Source organism: Pseudorasbora parva, chromosome 6 (assembly GCF_024679245.1).
Source record: "Pseudorasbora parva isolate DD20220531a chromosome 6, ASM2467924v1, whole genome shotgun sequence".
NCBI classification, from domain to species: Eukaryota; Metazoa; Chordata; class Actinopteri; order Cypriniformes; family Gobionidae; genus Pseudorasbora; species Pseudorasbora parva.
The window spans coordinates 19,169,855-19,187,890 of NC_090177.1; the positions used below are offsets into that span (position 1 = coordinate 19,169,855).

General features: G+C 40.9%; 1 protein-coding gene across 9 annotated transcripts in view; it reads right to left on the reverse strand.

The window, feature by feature from the left end:
• Positions 1-18,036, reverse strand: part of huwe1 (HECT, UBA and WWE domain containing E3 ubiquitin protein ligase 1) — a 65,546-nt gene that overhangs the window by 41,977 nt on the left and 5,533 nt on the right. For 6 of the 9 annotated variants that reach the window (XM_067445984.1, XM_067445986.1, XM_067445988.1 and 3 more), the window contains exons 8-37: positions 16,945-17,022; positions 16,723-16,770; positions 16,431-16,599; positions 16,202-16,302; positions 15,862-16,012; positions 15,649-15,776; positions 15,416-15,556; positions 15,193-15,298; positions 13,405-13,512; positions 13,206-13,307; positions 13,032-13,112; positions 12,689-12,795; positions 11,728-11,926; positions 11,532-11,623; positions 11,199-11,401; positions 11,012-11,069; positions 10,621-10,797; positions 10,250-10,495; positions 10,035-10,168; positions 5,790-5,890; positions 5,360-5,548; positions 5,033-5,249; positions 4,772-4,894; positions 3,172-3,409; positions 2,739-3,080; positions 2,470-2,592; positions 2,242-2,337; positions 1,813-2,082; positions 1,363-1,515; positions 1,102-1,229 (exon numbers count right to left, since the gene is read on the reverse strand). In XM_067445984.1, the coding sequence (XP_067302085.1) occupies positions 1,102-1,229; positions 1,363-1,515; positions 1,813-2,082; positions 2,242-2,337; positions 2,470-2,592; positions 2,739-3,080; positions 3,172-3,409; positions 4,772-4,894; positions 5,033-5,249; positions 5,360-5,548; positions 5,790-5,890; positions 10,035-10,168; positions 10,250-10,495; positions 10,621-10,797; positions 11,012-11,069; positions 11,199-11,401; positions 11,532-11,623; positions 11,728-11,926; positions 12,689-12,795; positions 13,032-13,112; positions 13,206-13,307; positions 13,405-13,512; positions 15,193-15,298; positions 15,416-15,556; positions 15,649-15,776; positions 15,862-16,012; positions 16,202-16,302; positions 16,431-16,599; positions 16,723-16,770; positions 16,945-17,022 (4,409 nt within the window). The remainder of the gene's footprint in view (positions 1-1,101; positions 1,230-1,362; positions 1,516-1,812; positions 2,083-2,241; positions 2,338-2,469; positions 2,593-2,738; positions 3,081-3,171; positions 3,410-4,771; positions 4,895-5,032; positions 5,250-5,359; positions 5,549-5,789; positions 5,891-10,034; positions 10,169-10,249; positions 10,496-10,620; positions 10,798-11,011; positions 11,070-11,198; positions 11,402-11,531; positions 11,624-11,727; positions 11,927-12,688; positions 12,796-13,031; positions 13,113-13,205; positions 13,308-13,404; positions 13,513-15,192; positions 15,299-15,415; positions 15,557-15,648; positions 15,777-15,861; positions 16,013-16,201; positions 16,303-16,430; positions 16,600-16,722; positions 16,771-16,944; positions 17,023-18,036) is intronic. The other 3 variants (XM_067445989.1, XM_067445985.1, XM_067445987.1) reach the window with 2 other exon arrangements.

The following is an 18,036-nucleotide window of genomic DNA, read 5'->3' on the forward strand; positions in this document are numbered from 1 at the left end:
TAATGTTGCAAAAGCAATTTGTTCCTACATGAACTGACTACCTCTTTGCACTTCAATAATAAAAAAAAGAATTTGTGGTATTTGGCATATTTGTTTTTGCTGTAGTTTTTAGGGGGTTATTTTTCCTGTAAAGATAGAGATATATATCGTGTATCGAGATATAGCAAAATATATCGAGATATATTTTTTGCTCCATATCGCCCAGCCCTAGTAGCCATTGCAACTCTTAACGGTAACCAGGACTAATACAGTATTATATAAGCTATTTATTTGTTGTAAAGTGTAATAATCATCTCAGAAAAAAAATTATTCTTCTGTCAGGCACAGTTAAAGAAAAAACTGCCTGGGGCAATATACGCTGTGTCATTATTCCAACATTATCTTCATAACTTACAAAATAAAAAGTTTACCCTCTCTTGTCAATATGAGCGGGGCACGCGTGGTCACGTCATGTAAGGACACACACTTAAAAGTAATCGGTCAGGTCGTTTACATGGTGAAAAATAGACTGTAAAAAATTGAATGAAGAGTATGGAAGAGATTTAAGCTGGGCTGCTTTTGCTGATTATGTATAGGTTTACTAAAGAGGTAATTAACAACAACAGAAAAGAGCACAAGCATATTCAGAAAGATTGTAAAGCTAGATTTAAAATGACAATGTATATTATTATCAGCTATTACAGACATTGAACGTGAGATGGCTGAGACGAACGCGCACCATCAGACAGAGAGCAAGACTGATATTTACTGAACGCAGAACGAACCTCGCAAGACTTTTAAAAATGCAGGTTGAAATAAAATGCTAAACCAATCAGCATGTTCAGCACCCAAGTCCCGCCCTCGAAAGTTCCTGAACTTTGAAAAAGTTCTACCTCGCGAGCAAGGCCGTTTGGAGGGGGAAATATTTACCCGGAACTTCATTTAGACCCTGGTTCCGGCGGTCTAAACACACAGAGTACCACCCTAAAGTTCCTGGTTCCTGGGTAAAGTTCCTGTGGTGGAAACGCGGCTTAACATGCTTGGGTCAGCAGAGCTTTCTAAGAATGCTGATGTCGGAGCACAAACTGATCAGTCATGCAGACGGAAAGGACAGTGACTCACTTGGGTGTTTGAATGTCCTTTTGCTCTTTGGCAGCTTGCAGACAGGGCTGTACCACCTCCAACAGCTTAATCAGCACCGTCAAGACACCACTGCTCTCGACTACCCGAGCACATGAGAGTTTCAGCTCCTGTGGAACACAACAACACACTTCCATCAGAGGAGTGCAGTGGGGGCATTTACTTGTCAATGCAAATACTCTGGTACTTTTTTGCAGATGGTGTATAAATAAACAGCGATGATGTGTGCAGTAGACCATGCACCTCGAAGAGCAGCGTGAGCAGCAAGATGCGGGTGGCCAGGTTGGACGCCTGAGGGAGGGTCGCCATCTGTCTCGTCCACTCAGACACTGTCTTGGTGTCGCTGGTGGTTAGCGGCACCGCAGCTTTTATCAACACGTCAGCAGCCTCCCACACCTTTTTGAAAATTTGCACAAACATACTGCTGAGGATGGGGCCTAAAGCACACCATGGTTGTAACTTAAACCTGAGAATGCAGCCTTCCCACAGAGCATTGTAGACTTGTATTTGTTAATCATGCCTTTTCACTAGCCTGAATAATTTTAATACCTATAAAAATTTCCAGCAAATACTGCATATTTGCTTTGTAGAGCATAATAAACAGATGAAAAAGCAACATTAATCTATGAAAAATGTACATTGTAAAAATTCCTTTAACAATAATATGCTTCAAGCATATATGTGCATACTGACCTGATTGACCACCTGTCTGAGGATGAGGTCTCTGTATTCAGGGCCATTCCTTTTAATAGCAGTCATGAGCAGATCACAGAGGCGGTAGACCGTGTCTGGCAGCTCGTCGAGCAGGTGGAAGCAGCCAGGCAGCATCGAGTCTGTGAAGGAATGTAGCTCTGTGGTGTCTAGAGGCTCAGCTTCCAGGAAGCGCTCCAGACAGCGTGCTTCTTCTTCTTCTACTCGCTCCCTTGCTCTCCTCTCATCCTCCTCACGCCGTCGAGCTGCTTCCTATGGACAAAAAGTAACCGGGGTGTGACTTGTGTGTCTATTCAAAAAGCAGAGAAAGCTTGATGAAGAAGATGTGAAGTAGGCAGGTGAGGTGACCTATGCTGTGCTACTCATTAACTCCTACTTTAGTGATGTAATAATGAGTGTGTGGGTGCCCACCTCAGGTGAGTCTGAGCGCTGCTCCATGCTAACTTCTTGACCTAGAGACATGGCAATGGCCCGCATCATCTGGTCTTCTTCAGACATGGTGAACTCCTACAGAAACAAAGCTCAAAGTGACTACACTAGCTTATACTTCGTGTGTGCATCCTGTCTGTGTGTGCTTGTGTGTGTATGTTTGTATGTATGAGAGAAAGACAGAGGGTTTTGTCTGTGTTAGGGTCTTACTCTGACAGCTGCGCTGAGCAGTGGTGGTGGGTGTGTGAGCAGGTACTCGGTGGCTTGTTCCATAGTGCTGGTGTTCAGCAGAGCCTCCATTGCATGCTCTCTGGAGAAGCCCATGTCCATTAGCTGTGAAAGAGGTCAGATTTGGCTGGTTAGCACTGGCTAATAGCTTTCTTCAGGTATTATACAATAACATTTGTGAAAAACTAACAGTAATATTTGTAAACAAAACATAACATTTCATAGGGACATACATCAGGAAGTGACATTACCTGAGTGAGTTGAGCTTGGTTGACCTGTGGCTCTCTTCGAGTTGTTGAGTTGCTCCCTTCCTCTGTAGAGCCTCCAGCAGAGCTTCCATTGGCACTTCCAGGTGCTCCTTCTCCAACTACTCCCCCTGCTCCTGGAGGTCCGCTTGTTCCCCCAGCACTTGTGGAGCTGCTCTCCTCATCAGGCCGAGCTGTGCCCTCCCTTTCTTTGGAGAGCCGCTCCTGGATGATAGGCTCTCCTCGTAGGATGTGGCACAGAATGGCCAGCATGGACTCAGCCATGCGCCCACCGTAGACCTTCAAGGGCTTACGGTTCCATAGGTTACGTATACAGCTGAATGCAGCCTACAACAAGAGACGAAAAATTACAATTGATTCATTATGACAACACAAGTGTAATTATATAAATTTACACAGACATTGATAGCATTCCTACCTTCTGGGTGACGATGAGAAAGCGTAAAGCGCTGAACTGTGGGGCATTGAGGGTTGCTCCAGGCACTTTAGCGGGCAGAGAGTGTGGGGAGTCCAGAACTGTGCTGGGGTTTACCATCTTCTCTACTAGCATCAACCAGGCATCTAGGAACTCTCCCGTCCCGTCAGGCAGCTCAGTGTGTTCCAAGCCCTCTGACACGGGCACTTTTCCACCCATGGACAGGGCCCAATTAAATGTCCTGATGAAGATGAAGCATTTTTACTTGTAGTAACAATTATAATACTAAAAGCAATAATGCATAATTACTGTGAAGGACTTATTAAAATCAGTGTGTGTCATATTGTTATTGTATATTATACTATGATAATATAACAGTACTGACATTAACTGAGATGTTTAAAAAAATGAAATTGAAAGATATCTGGTTAACACTAGGCATATAACAATATCACTAGATTAATAGTGCCACTACCATATTTTCCGGACTATAAGTCACACTTTTTCATAGTTTGGCTGTTCTTGCGACATAGTCAGGTGTGACTTGTACATCAAATTTAATTCATACTGACTGACGAGAATAAACATTTAGCTACTTCTACAGCCGAGAGAGGGCGCTATATGCTTCTCCTTTAGCCTACCCCAGGAAAAAAAAATCTGTTAACTGAAATGTTAACTTAAAGACAACTACTGAGAAATACTGGACACAAAAATGCCCCTCCATAAATAAAAACTCTATTCAGCAAATTACAAACTGCACGTAGTAAAATATGCAGCCGAAAATGGTCATCGAGCAGCAGAAAGAAATTTTGGAGTGAGTGAGAAACTTGTGAGGGACTGGCGAAAAGCGGAGGTTACTTTAACTCTGATGAAGAAAACAAAGTAAGCTAATCACAGACTGAAAGCAAGATGGCCAGAGCTGGAGGAACGAGTCCACAGAGGGGTGCTTGAACGCTCTGCCGGGAGAGGCTCATCTGCTCCCGCTCTCTGCACTGCTTCTGCGAGTGGTGTGAAGCTGGCTTTATAGTCCAGTATAATGCAACTTACAGATGTATTTTTCCTCTTCATGACACATTTTTGGACTAATGAGACTTATACTCCGGACCGACTTATAGTCCGGAAAAGTAATCTGGTTGAATCCAATAGTAGGTGGCAGTATTGCACTTCAATGCTAGTTGCCATCAGTCAAAAAACAGAAAACAAGGAGACAGCACAAGGTTTAGGTACTACCGTCACACAAAATCATGTCGATTGGATGACGTAGCCGAAATTTGATTCCACACAGACGAATGCAGTCTGCAGGAAGTGCAGATGAACAACAAGGTTTTTTTTGTTTATTCTTTTGTTTCTTACAAACTCTCTCTAGACATCCCTAAACTCATTTTTGGGTGTATAAATAAAAAAGATTAATTTCATAGCTTAAAAGAACAAGAACATGTATATTTGGATAGCTGATGAATGATATGCTCTTTACAGTAATTTTAATACTCAAATACTTTCTGAATATGAAATTCGGAATATTTCCATGATCATGGGAGCCTCGGCCTATGGGCTAGTAAACAACAAATAGAAGAAGAAAAAAGAGGGAAAAAAATCTACTCACTCAAACAAAGCATCATGACCACCAGAACAGAAGAACTTCTGCAGCATCAGATGGTATGGATATTTCCTCTCATCAAACAGCATGGGTGAGGTGAAGCCCACAGAGCAGATAAAGAAAGTCAGCCTGATTAGAGCAGAGAGGCACATTAAAAAATATTAGTTTTATACACAAAAAGAAAATACAAGGCTCAGGCACAATATTAATACTATATTCAGAGCATAAGTATAAGGTAAACTTTGCTACAAAGTTGCAGGTGTTTACCTGAAACGTGGGGTGGGCGTGTAAGGAGGTGGCTGCCAGCTCAAGCCTTTGGTTAGAAGTTTAGTAAGGGATGATGCTGTGGCCCGAGCCGCTGGTGTTGGGGCTGTGCCTGTGCTGGTGGTATGGTGAGAGCGCCGCTGGCGAACAGGTGAGCCCACACAAAGCTTCACAAGCAGTCCAAAGAGCTCAGCCAGTGCCCTGCCTAAACGAGAAGAGGCTGGGGAGAAAGAAATATAGCAAGTCAAAAACAGCACAATTTTATTCACAGTTTCTTATTTTACTTAGGAGTAGGGAGTAAATAAAATAAATGTGGCTAAGACAGCAGACCTGAGAGCAGAGGTTTAATTTGTTTGATACGTGTTGCCATAGCAGGGGTAAGTTTAGACTTGGTCTTCGGGTCTGTGGCTGTAGGCTCATCCGTCTCCATGGGAGCGAGAGAGTCTCCATCCAGACCCATTCCTTCCAGCAAACCCTGAGCAGAGGGATCCACCGCCACAGACAGGGTCTCAGTCTCGGCTAATGGAGAGAGAATGGCTTTAGAAAAGAAAAGGCTAATGCAAACCAGCAAAAGGGCAAGAAATGCAAATAAAAGACACCAGGATGCAAAAAGAAAGAAGGAAATAAAATGAAGAGAAACAGATGCCTAAAATAACCCCCAAAATGTTCACATGTAAAATTATATAAAATTTGGAGGCAGAAAAAGGTAGAGCACTTTATAAAGATTTATATGCATAATTGTAAAAATGCAGTATTTTACCCGTTCTTCGGCCTGCAGCTGCTGTGCTGCTGGAGGGTTTATCCTCCTTAGGCACAAGTTTCTGCATGTCGGCCTGACCAAACTCACATCCAGGAGGCAAACTGTAAAAAAGAAAACAATAACATTGTGTTTCAGTTAGCAGACAACCAACCACCTTCTTAGATATTAACTAATTCTATATTGTCTAAGTATTGTACCTAATTTTGAAAGTTAATTCAAATGAATAATTTACATTCAGGTTGTGGTGAAATGTATCAACAGATCTTTTTCTTCTATACGGACCCCTTTCACAGACTGTGTTTCTAAGGCCGGGACACACTGCAAGCGTGTCGTGAGTGTCTCGGCTGCGTGGCGTGTCTCGTTTTTATGCCGGCTCCCATGTTACCCGGTTAGAGCTTGCATACTGCCTGCGTCACACGCGCGGAAAACGCGAGCATGCTTCAAATAGAAGAGACGCCTATTTTTCACGCGTCACGCGAGCGTGTTGGAAGCGTTTCTAGGCAAAATAGCATAGGAAAAGATGTTTATATGCCATTTTGACACAAATACATAATTATATATGACATTTTCATGTTTGAAAGTCTGTAGTTTAACAAATGCAGATATAGGCCTAATTGCAAAAATAAAAAACGACAATTATCGATTTTGAAATATTAAACCTGTCAATACAGAACGAAATATTGTGTAGCCTATTTTGCTGTCAATACCATATGTATGGTACAATAGGCTACTGCTGACGTTTTGCTGTATCAATAGGCAATATATTTATATTTAACATGAAGTATAGGGCTTCCCTGTACCCCTTTTAAGAAATATCACAGGAAGAATCCAGACATCAGCATGATAAATGTGATATTGATTTTATACAAGCATACTAAACAAGAATTTAATATTAAGTGACTTAAATTTTAGACACCATATTGCCCATTTTTAATCAATTTCACCAACGAGAATAGTTCAAAACAGTCACAGCACTATAAATCGCGTCTCTGAGCAACACATTCAGAGTTTCCTTACTGAATAATTCAGTTTTTTGGATGAATCATTTGAAGCAATGATTCAGTGACAGATAGATTAAAGGACAACTCCGGCGAATTTTTAAGTTTATGTTGATCGTTATATCTCTGAGTACAGTCTATATAAAAAAAAAAAAAAAAACTAGATTGGTGCTTGCAACACGGAGCTGTTACAGTTAATGCCCAGAGCTCCCACTCAGCTAAAACGGCAGTTATGCCGTAAAGGGTGTCTTTGTGCCTCTTAACAGACACAAAATGCAATTAAAATGTCTGTCCAACAAGAACAGGGCCCTTACATGACAAAGATGCGTTTAGCCACTTAGCCATTGTTTAAATTCACCTGTTTTAGACGGCTAGCTGTATCTAATGCCGAAGTCCCGTGGGAACTCCGTTGTAGCCGGAAAAAAAAACAAACAGTCCAGCTGGGAAGAGCATTGTGTGTATGAAGAGGTTCTGCTCATCGGCTCGTCGGTTCTCAGTATTGAATGTGTCAGAGAAACAGTTTTCGATTCTGTATTGCTGATCCAAGAACCGCTGCACATTCAGTCACATGCGCATGCTCAGTATCAGCTGCTCGTGAGTTCTCATCAGATCTCTCAGCAAAACATGTCTCAGTTCAGTGAACGGTTGGAGTTACAACATATAATTCAAGACATTAGTTTATTTATTTTCAGAGGGACTGTCACTCATGTCAGAATATGAGTAACTAAAGTAACTTGTGTGATCAGCGCTGATTTGAGACGGAACCGTTTAGAATGATTCGGTCCGATTTGGTGAACTGGTTCGCCCGGTTCACTAAAAGGGACAATTAGTTCATGAACTGGACATCACTAGAGTGATGAGCATATCGGGCTCACAAGTGAAGAAGAAATGGTTCGCGTTTGTGCCTTTCCGAATCGTGGCAACAGAATGTGAAAATTAGCAGTGAACACTTTTGACAAGGATGACAGACACAACACAGTGGGCCGGTTGAAGAAAAATGCCATTCCGTGGTCGAAGACGGGTGCAACCACTGTGGAGGTAATGTAAACTTTATTTATCCTTCCATTTGGGCACACACAGCTTGAGGAAAGATGTGCAGTAATAAAATAATCATGCACACACGATGCTCTTCCCAACTGGGCTATTTGCCTTTTTTCCGGCTACAACCAAGTTTCCATGGGACTTGAGCACGAGACTACAGCTAGCCGTCTAAAAAACTATTTAGTTGAATTTAAACAATGGCTTAGTGGCTAAACGCATCTCGTTGTCATGTAAGGGCCCTGTTCATGTTGAACAGACATTTTAATTGCATTTTGTGTCTGTTAAGAGGCACAAAGACACCCTTTATGTTATGCCCCCATAGCTGCTGTTTTAGCTGAGGTGGGATCGGGGCATTAACTGTAATAGCTCCGTGTTGCAAGCATGTTATGTTTAAAACATCAAAAACAAAGTAAAAATGCTCATAACAGGAAAAAATACATTTAAACTTTTTGGAAAAGATGATTTCTGATTTCTGACCTCGAATATACAGCTCAGGTAAATAATTACGGATTTATTCCTCACCACGTCACCAAATGATGTGAAGTACATGCACTAAACTTGTGCATGTACTTAATGCGTTTTTCCGAGTGGATGCAGGCAGGGACACTCGCATGGATCATGTCAGTATTTGACTTTGAAAAGAACTGGGCATGGCCGCATTAGCGGACAATGACAGGGCTCTACATAGTGCCAATAAGTGCAAAAACTATGTGACGGACTACACTTCAAACAAAGATTGTTTAAAAAGTGAAACGGGTGTGACACAGCCATGCACCCTTACCAAACACCTCACGCTGATGATCTGCAGCCAAATCAAAATTAACTGAAAAATACCCCATTTGGATTATCATAAGCTCAGAAATTAACAGATGCTTGGGGCAAAAATGCCATAAAAAATAATTTATTAATAATGCATTTAAAAAGCCCTTGAGTTCTTGAGTTTAATCTATCACACATGCTGTGTAAAAAAATTACTAAATGTATGTGAGCGAGAATATCATGAAGATTTTCTCCAAACCTATTTTTTTTTCTTATCCTGAATCACTATTGTACACATATAATAAGTGTTTATATTCCCGCTGCGGATTAGCACAATATATGTGCAACTCGCCATAGACACAGAGAGAAGTAGATCCGGCTGAAATGTTCTTCCGCAAGAAGCATATGGTTCTGTTTATTTATGTTCTGTTTTAGCCACAACAGTCTATTTCATGAAAATCAAAGACACACCAGAACTGATTCGAGTCTCTAAACGATTCGATTCAAATGAACCTTTGTTTTGAACTATTGACTGAATGACTTCCCGCCACCTACTGGCGGTTTTATTTTCATATTTATACTTCGCATGGACTTTTTATATAAAAAAAAAAAAAATTACCTTTTAAAGTTTAAATTGTACATATTTCTAACTTCAAAATCTTACATGTAAAACATTCATACAACATTATTTACCCATGATTTGCATTAAACACTATGTAAATGTGTCTAAATCCCACTTCAGATAGAGCTTCTGTGCCACTTCTACAGTGCAAAGACAGATCTTTAGATGCACATCTCATTTGATTGGAAACAGTCTGATTGTGTTAATTGTTCCAACTGAATTTATTGCTTAAAATTAACATTTTAAAAATGAACAAGCCGGCCCGATCGCTGAACTCTAGGGGTTAAGCAGACTATATAATTGGAGAAGTTTGACATATGTAACCAGAGGGAAGGTTTATATGGATGAATCCATCACATTGATTATGCATTTACAAAACAGATAATTTTCATTTTATGCAGACTTGTAAAGGTTCAGTGTGTAGTATTTATGAGAATCTATTGACAGAAATGTAATATAATATACATAACTATGTTTTCAGTGTATAAAGACCTTACATAATGGACAGTTATGTTTTTATTACCTTAGAACGAGCCAGTTCTATCTATGTGCACCACAGGTCCCCTTACAGTGAAATCGCCATTTTGCGCAGTCACGTTTCTACAGTAGAGCTTGTCACTCTCTGCTCTTGCAGACAACTACATTTTTGTACTGTTGGCCCATGTAGCTTCTCTATGTTCTCCGAAAGGGAGGGGTAAGCAATGGGGGATGCAATTTACAACCTCACCACTAGATGCAGCTAAAATTCTCACACTGCACCATTTGGAAAATGCCTTTGAAGTGGATTAGTAAAAGGTCCACCATGTGCTAGATAAGAGGACTAACCTGTTTGGTGTACAGAGGGACAGCAGCACAGTGCTCTCCCACACCAGAGAGCAGTAGAGCTGACTCAGTTTGTTCAAAACACTAAGACCAAGTTGAGATCCCCACTGATTTACTGAGATAGCACGGATCTCACTCTGAAAACAATATGAAATTAAATATGAAAAATGTAAAAATGAAATATTGAAAAGTTTACAAACAACTGCCAATATGCATACCTGTCCGACTCTGCAGGTATGAACAAACATTAGGATGTATGCATGTGCCGCTGTGAGGGCATGCAGCAGTGGGGTGGCACGTGCTGACAATGTGGCGTCTGTGACATGGCCTGCATTGGCCAGTTCTCTGAGCAGAACAGAGCCACCAGGAACCTCGATTGGCCGGTGAAGAGGCTCCAGGGCAGAGAGTATGCTGTCCAACTGACACAGACCCTCCTGGAGAACTTTCGGCTCATGGGACAAGGTCTAAGGCAGTCATAAGTAAATGGTTAAAAGAATCAAATTAAAAGGCAAATATCACTGCATCTATAGAAAAATTCCTGAAACAGGGGAAAACTGCTGTATATCCTTTAGGTAGGTGTCATTCTTACTAGTATAGATTTGCAGACTCCTGCCACAGCTTGGCAGGCAGCAGAGGTGGGGAAGTCAATGGGCAGGTTGGGCAGCCCAAGGATTGACACCAGTGGTAGGAGTCCTTTCTGGTTGACAAATTCCTGGCAGTGGTCATCTGTCGTGTTGTTACTCAGAATGGACTCCACAAATTTCATCTAAAAGCAAACATGCACATGTTTTAGTTCTAGTCCTTGGAGAGGAAACTTTCTTGTCTAAAAACAGACTTGATGTGTTTTGATAAACAGCCAATGAACAGAGCTTATGGAATAAGATTAAACTAGAATAGACAGTCTGAAGAACAATAATGTATAAAAGACAAAATAATAAAGGACAGGAGAAGAGATTCAAATAGTCTGAGTAAGTACGCACCACATTTAGGATGTAATCCATAAGAGGAATAGGGATTCGCTCTTCTGTTCCCACCACTCTGTGAAAAAACATTTTGTTAAAAACTGTCTGTGTATAAACATGTAAAACAACATCGATTTCTCATACATAGCATTTAAAGGAAAGAATATTACGTTTCCTTGTCTAGAAACTATTTTGATGCACTAACTGCCTGTTGCTTTCCGGCTCCCCCTGCTGTTGGCTAAAGGTATGCAGAGCCTCTTCCTCCTCCTCATCCTCACTGGATGCCTCCTCTGCAGCATGGTTCGATCGAGCTGGAGGCACCGTGACGGTCCCGTCTGCTTTCTGTATGGAGGGTTTCTGGCAGATGTACTCTGGCGATCGGCCCAAGTTGCAGATCTCCTCTAGCAACTGTTGAAGGTCAAGAAAGTAATCCAATTCAAGATCTCAAAATGAATGCAAATTTAAATATGTAAATAACACTGCAATAAAAGGGCATTTCTAAAGGCAATATGTGAAAATCTTGCACTTTCTGCTGTACCTTGATGATGGCTGTTGTAGCGTCCGTTTTAAGTGTGGGCTGGTGCCGCATTAGTTCGTCAACAGCACTGCCCAAGTTAGAGGCGGTGTCACCTGTTTTATAAAATTACACTGACAGTTAGAAACACATTCCCATGATCTCCAAACAAAAGTCACTGACAGTGCGGAGAAACAGGTAGACCTATGGGGCCACTCACCTAGTGGGTCAGAGCTGCGTCTGCGGCGCATGGCAGGCAGGTAGTCCGGTGAAAGCAGCACCTTGAACAGCCGCTCGAAGGGCTGGCACTGCACAAATGAGTGCAGACCACGGGCATTCAGGCAGAGGGCGCTGAAGACGTTAGGCAGGGAACCCAGCACTTCTCTGGTGGCAGGGACCTTTAGAAACAAATAAAAGGTCTAAAACGTGTGTGATGAGCTGCTGGAATATGCAAGGAGGAATACAGAAATGGATAAATATAGAGGAATTTAGGAGGAAAATGGATATAGTGTCTAGTAGGGGTGTGTGATATGTATCGTTTTATGTATGTAAAACATATCAAAATTTAATTTCAAAGTGAACTATCCCTTTAAGGATTGCATTTAAGGATGGACTCAACAATGCAGGGAACTGCAGCATCTTTCAAATTCTGGCATTGAAGCAGTCACTTGTGAAATGTGCAGAACAGGCGGTTAAGGTCGAACTAAATAGCAGTGGTATTTACGAATAAATTAGCCACTGGTGTCTTATTTTGATGTTGTTTGGATGCCTGTGCAATAATCTAGCTTCCTAACATCCATCTGAACTGAACAGCATTTTCTCTACACGTGTCTGTTGTTGTTGTATCTCAGCAATGGCACGGACGTAATGTTGTCTGGGGTTTTGGCAAATGGAGGACGGGAGGGTGGAACTGTGGGCAGTGTTTTGGGTGGTGAATGAAAGCAGTGACTGAGTAGTTCTGGCTTCACATTTTTACGGAAGTCACAACAGCTTGTGAAAAGGGACAGCTACTTTATGCAGTTTGTGCATGTTACTGTGGATTGACTGTTTCGAAACTTAAATGGTAGTTACATAGCCCCTAGACTTAAGTTATGAAAAAAGCCACGAAATTTCAGTTGAAAATATGGCAACAAAAAAAAAGGTGAAAGAGAGGGAAGTATATATTGTTAAGGTAAACTCACGTCTTTGATGAGCAGTGCATGTAGCATGACATCAGTGAGACCATTGTCCTGCAGAGATGACAGTAGAGAGGGCTCCTGGAACACAAACACTGTCACCACCTCCGTTGCTGAAATGGAGAGTGAGAGAAATAGAATGAAAAAGAGACATCAGGCAAAAAAAAAGATAAGATTCAAACCAATTAATTTCACATCTTTCAAAGGGCTGAGTGTGTTCTTTTAACCATACTGCTCTTGCAACTTTCTACTCCTATATGCAGAGAAGACCTTGAAGCCAGAAGCCACTCATAAAGAGTTTGGCTAATATTTCAGCCGCACCAGAAGTTCTGTTTCTCCATGTGCTTACCCAGAAGAAACAGCGAGGGTCCATAATACTCTGCATTACTGATGATGTGTTTCAGAGAGGTAGGGAGGGACCCATCCATTACTATAAAGAGAGTGCAAAGGCAGTGAACATCACTTTTGGCAAATTAAAACACTGTAAAAACGATAGCATCATTGAAACCAATGAGTTTTATACCATGACGAATGCCGTCAGAGAATGCAGGGTCCTGAATGGCTTTTTTCAAGAAGTTTAACATGGATTTCAACAGAGCTGCCCTTTGAGGGATGCACTGCACTCCTGTTAGGAAAGAAAAAGATGCATCATCAAATATCCATAGTTTAACCTATGTACTTCTATGAAAGAAACTTGCAAGTTAATGTACAGCTTGTTGTACCTGCTCTAGGGACGCTGGCTGCATTGCTCTGTGCTCGTGAATCTGTCTCTGCTCTGGAACCAGAAGACGTAGATGGGCCAGGACTGCTTTCCATGGCAACCTCTGACACTACATTGACAAAAACATTTTACTAACTTTGGCAAAAATGGTCAATGAAATAAAATGTATAAACTCTCAAAATATCCTAGGAATATTTCACTCAACAAAAAAAAGAAGAAAATGGTCATCATTTCAAACCCTTATATCTATCATATGGCTTTAGAAGATTTGGAATATAGTGCATGTTATATTGTACTACTTTTATAGTATGGAAAGAGAGAGAAAAAAAAGCTTAGATATCCAGCTATGTATTCTGGGTTCTACAGAAGAAAACCAGTCATTCAAGTTTATGAAGACATAAGGTGTCTTTTTTTTTTTTTTTAAGGATGAATGTATAACTAGGGATGGGTATCGTTAAGGTTTTAACGGTATTACTACTCTTAACGATACTGCTTATCGGTCCGGTACTTTAACGGTATTCTTATCGGTACTTTTTGAGATTTTTATATATATATGTATGTGTATATATATATATATATATATATATATATATATATATATATATATATATATATATATATATATATATATATATATATATATATATATATATACACACACAATTAACAAAGATACATATTATATAGGCCTGCACAGTGCTTTAATTTCAGGAAGAATTCTAGTAGGCTAATCAAATCTAAAATAACACTGCATAGTTTATCATAGATAGGATAAATTAATGCTTATTAAAGCTGAAGTTATTCATTCAAGAGTTGCGAGTGATTTTGTCTTTGCATTTGGTTGTTTAATTCGCAGTAATTCGTCAGCATGTTTATTTACACTGCTGCCTCTTTAAGACAGATGTGCAGCTCTATAGGCGACTGATAATAGGCAGATGCACTACATTTTCTCCCAACTATCCATAATAACTACGTCCATTTTAGATACAAACTGTGTTCAAGAGACTCTTCGAGCCGGTCATTTTGACATAGATGTTTGTGTACATTTGATCGTTTAGACGCGAGTGTGAAACCGAAAGTGTAATTTGCTCGTCTCGTTGTGGGCTGTTTCGGAGTTCGCGCTGACTTGGGAACAATCTCTTGCACACATTTTGTGCTTTTAATCGCTCTTTTTATTATTAAACGCGTCCCACAATTTACCAACAGTAGCTACTGTATTTTACAACAATCACTGATCGTGCTGATTCTGTCATTACGTTTGAGTTATAGGGAGAAATGACAGCGTAGGCAACTGCTGCAAAGGGAGTTAAGTTGCGCTAGATATAAATATCAAAATTATAATCTTTGCCAAAGAAGCCAAAATCTAAAATAAAATCACATTATCACAATCTAGTGTAAAGTGAAACTAGGCTATATTTGAATGTTTAGTTCTGTGCTCCGTGGGCTGTCGTTTTGCTCTCTCTCTCTCTCTCTCTCTCTCTCTCTCTCTCTCTCTCTCTCTCTCTCTCTCGTCACGTCACGTCACGTCACGTCACGTGCATTTTCAAAAGTACCGACAGCAGAACCGATAACGTCCGAGCTTATCGATACAACGGTCTTTCAAAATTCAGCCCCGGGGTCCATTTAATACCAGGTTTCGGTACCCATCCCTATGTATAACACCACAGAAATTAGTCATTACAAAACCCCAATGTGCAAATAAGTTTGCGGATACTATAGATTTTAAAGAAAATAAACTAAATATATTGCCACTGCCACATGTAGTAAAAATAACAGCGATGGTACTAACTGTCCATATCTGTGTCCATGTCCTCGGTCTCAGTAGCTGTGCTGGGCCTCTGGATCTTTGGTTTGATTACAAAAGGGCACTCTTTCCTGGAGAGGTCAACCTCATGCTGCACAGAGAAACAATGGGGTCACATTCCGTCAACAAAAGGGCAGAGGGCAAAAAGCTGAATAGTCTACGCTGGAACAAGGGGCTGAACGAGCAGTGCTGGGGTGGCTTTTAGTACCTCCAGTCTGCAGATAAAGATTGAAAGGCCGCCATGGGACTGAAAAGCAGCCATGTCCAGATTGGTGATGAGATCCACAACTCTCACTGCCCGCGTCACAAAGGTAATCTGGTCCTGCTCGTCCCCAAGGAACTTGATCACCTGATGTAGAAGTGGCATGGATCACAATACACCCTCACATAACACCTTTCTCATTACATGCTCCAAAAAAGAGGAAGCAGCAAAGCACCAACCTTTAGCAATGCTTCCATCATACCACAAGACACTAAGGCCTCACCGCCTGCATCATAGCTAGCCAGGTGGTAGAGGAAAGAGAAGAGGGCTGTGGCAAATTGGTGAGGGTACGGCTCCATCAGCGGGTCTGAAACCCCCAGCAAAAATAAGAACAGTATGTCACCAAAAAAAGCTGAAGTAAAGAAATCAGAGCTAAAAGTCCATCTCCTCACCAATCATGGCCTGTATGCAGTTGCGAACAAGCACAGGCAGAAATCCATGGTAGGAGGCTGTTCCTGTGCAGTCGATAATGTTGGAGAGTTTGGGGGTGCGCTCCAAGTGGACTATGGATGTCAACGTGCGCAAAGAGGCGGCCTTGATGTCCTGCAACAATTTTTTTGAGGGTTCATCAAAAAAATAAAAGTATTTTTTGTGGGGTTGTATGTTTTGTACTTAGTATGTTTTTTTAAAAACATTTTCATGGTTTGCTTTTTTTATGGGAACATCAATACTGCTAATTTTCTGACAATTACACTTAACAGTGCAACAACAACATTAATAATTTCTACCCACCACCAGTTGTTTGTCTGTAATCTGAAGTACATCCACTAGCTCCTCTATAAGACCATTGTAGAGTATGCTATTGGCTGACTCCTGGAGGGCGTTGGAGTACACTGCACACACACACACACAAAAAACATATATATGATCAACCTCACCAAACAGTAAGCAAGAGCCTAGTACTGTTTCATGAATATAAATACCTGTACTTATTTTGGTCAGTACCAGAGGGGTCACTTACCAAGTATAGAGATGGCATGCAGCCTGGCTTGCACAGCCTGCAGTCTCCTCTTGTGGTTGGAGAAGCCATGAGCCAAGCGAATGTGTGTGAAAAGCAATATTTGTTTGTCTTTAGGGATGTTGTACATTGCCGTCAGAGACTCCATGATCTCTGAGGGGCTCTCGGAAATCTGAGGGCGCACCGGGGGAAAGCAGAAATTAAATTCAAGTGCAATCAATAGCTATTAAAGGTCTATGCACTTCCATTAACTGGTCCATAAGGATGACAAATGAAAACAACAATGGGAACTCACCTTATCAAGTTGTTCGATATGAATGTAGTGTAGCGTATTACTGCTCGACTGTTTGGGGGGCGGGGGGGGGGGGGGGGGGGGAATACAACAAACGTTAAAAGGTTCTACACAACAACAAAACAGGCCAAAAAGAAATGGACTGTTTTCCCTAACAAAAAAGAAACAAAAAAACAGTGTTGAATGAGAATGGCAAAATAAAAGGAATCATGACTCCACGCATACCTTTTTCTCCACTTTGACCTCAGAGCTGGGTTCTGCATAAAACTCAAAGTGCAATGTGGTGGCACTCGGTGGATATTTCTGCATAAAACAAATAGACACATCAGAATAAAACAACCAAGAATGGTTGTTTCGGCCTGTTCACACCAAGAATGATAACTATAAAAACAACTATATTAGCATCCACACCAGTGAACGATATCGTTCTGTTTATGGTAAGCACGCACTGCAGTAATGCTGTCTGCCAATTTAAATGCTTGAGGTCTTTAGAGCAGGAAGGATTGTTATTGGCTGACAATTTTTTTTATTGTTCATCAGCTGAAAAAAATAAATAAATCAGCATGATTACAACTATATTGTTTCTATGTGCCATTATCTTTAAAGTTGTGGCGTGGACTCATCTATTCTTTTATATTTAGAATGATTTTTTGAACTATGTATTTACCATTATCATTATAATGATATCTCTGCACCCGTGATATCTCTGCACCCGAGTAGCAGTGCTTCGCTTTTGCTTCCCCATAATATAGTCCAATCCAAGTCAATATCTGCCTAGGAGATGGCCTAGTCTTAATCTGTATCGCTATTTGTACTCGTTGTGGATACACAGGCCACAAGAAGTAATTGTGTGTTTTTTTTTTTTTTGGATCACTTTTACTTGGGACATGCTAGCTGGCAACATAGGATTTCATTCAGTATGCTAAGCTAAGCTAGCGATGACCTTGCCAAACTAAAACAATGCATTCACTGAGACAAAAATGCATTTGCCCACATATCTAAATGTAGGAATTACGTTGAATGAGCCCTATTTCTAAAAACGGTGGAGTGTTCCTTTAAGTTAGTTACATTTGCAGGGCATAAAAAAAGCACATGGTTAGTGGACATAGGATTTAGAAACAACACTACACTGGTAAAGGTTGTCAACTAACCCTAAACACTCTCACCCTACCCCTGGGCTATCCTTACTATTTAGCTATAACTTAATATCAGTGGTGTGCGCACACGCAGACACCTCAAATTGTTACAACTAAAGTGTGTTTTTTTCCCCCTCTATTCACAATGACATAGTATAATATGTAATAAAGCATAATAGCA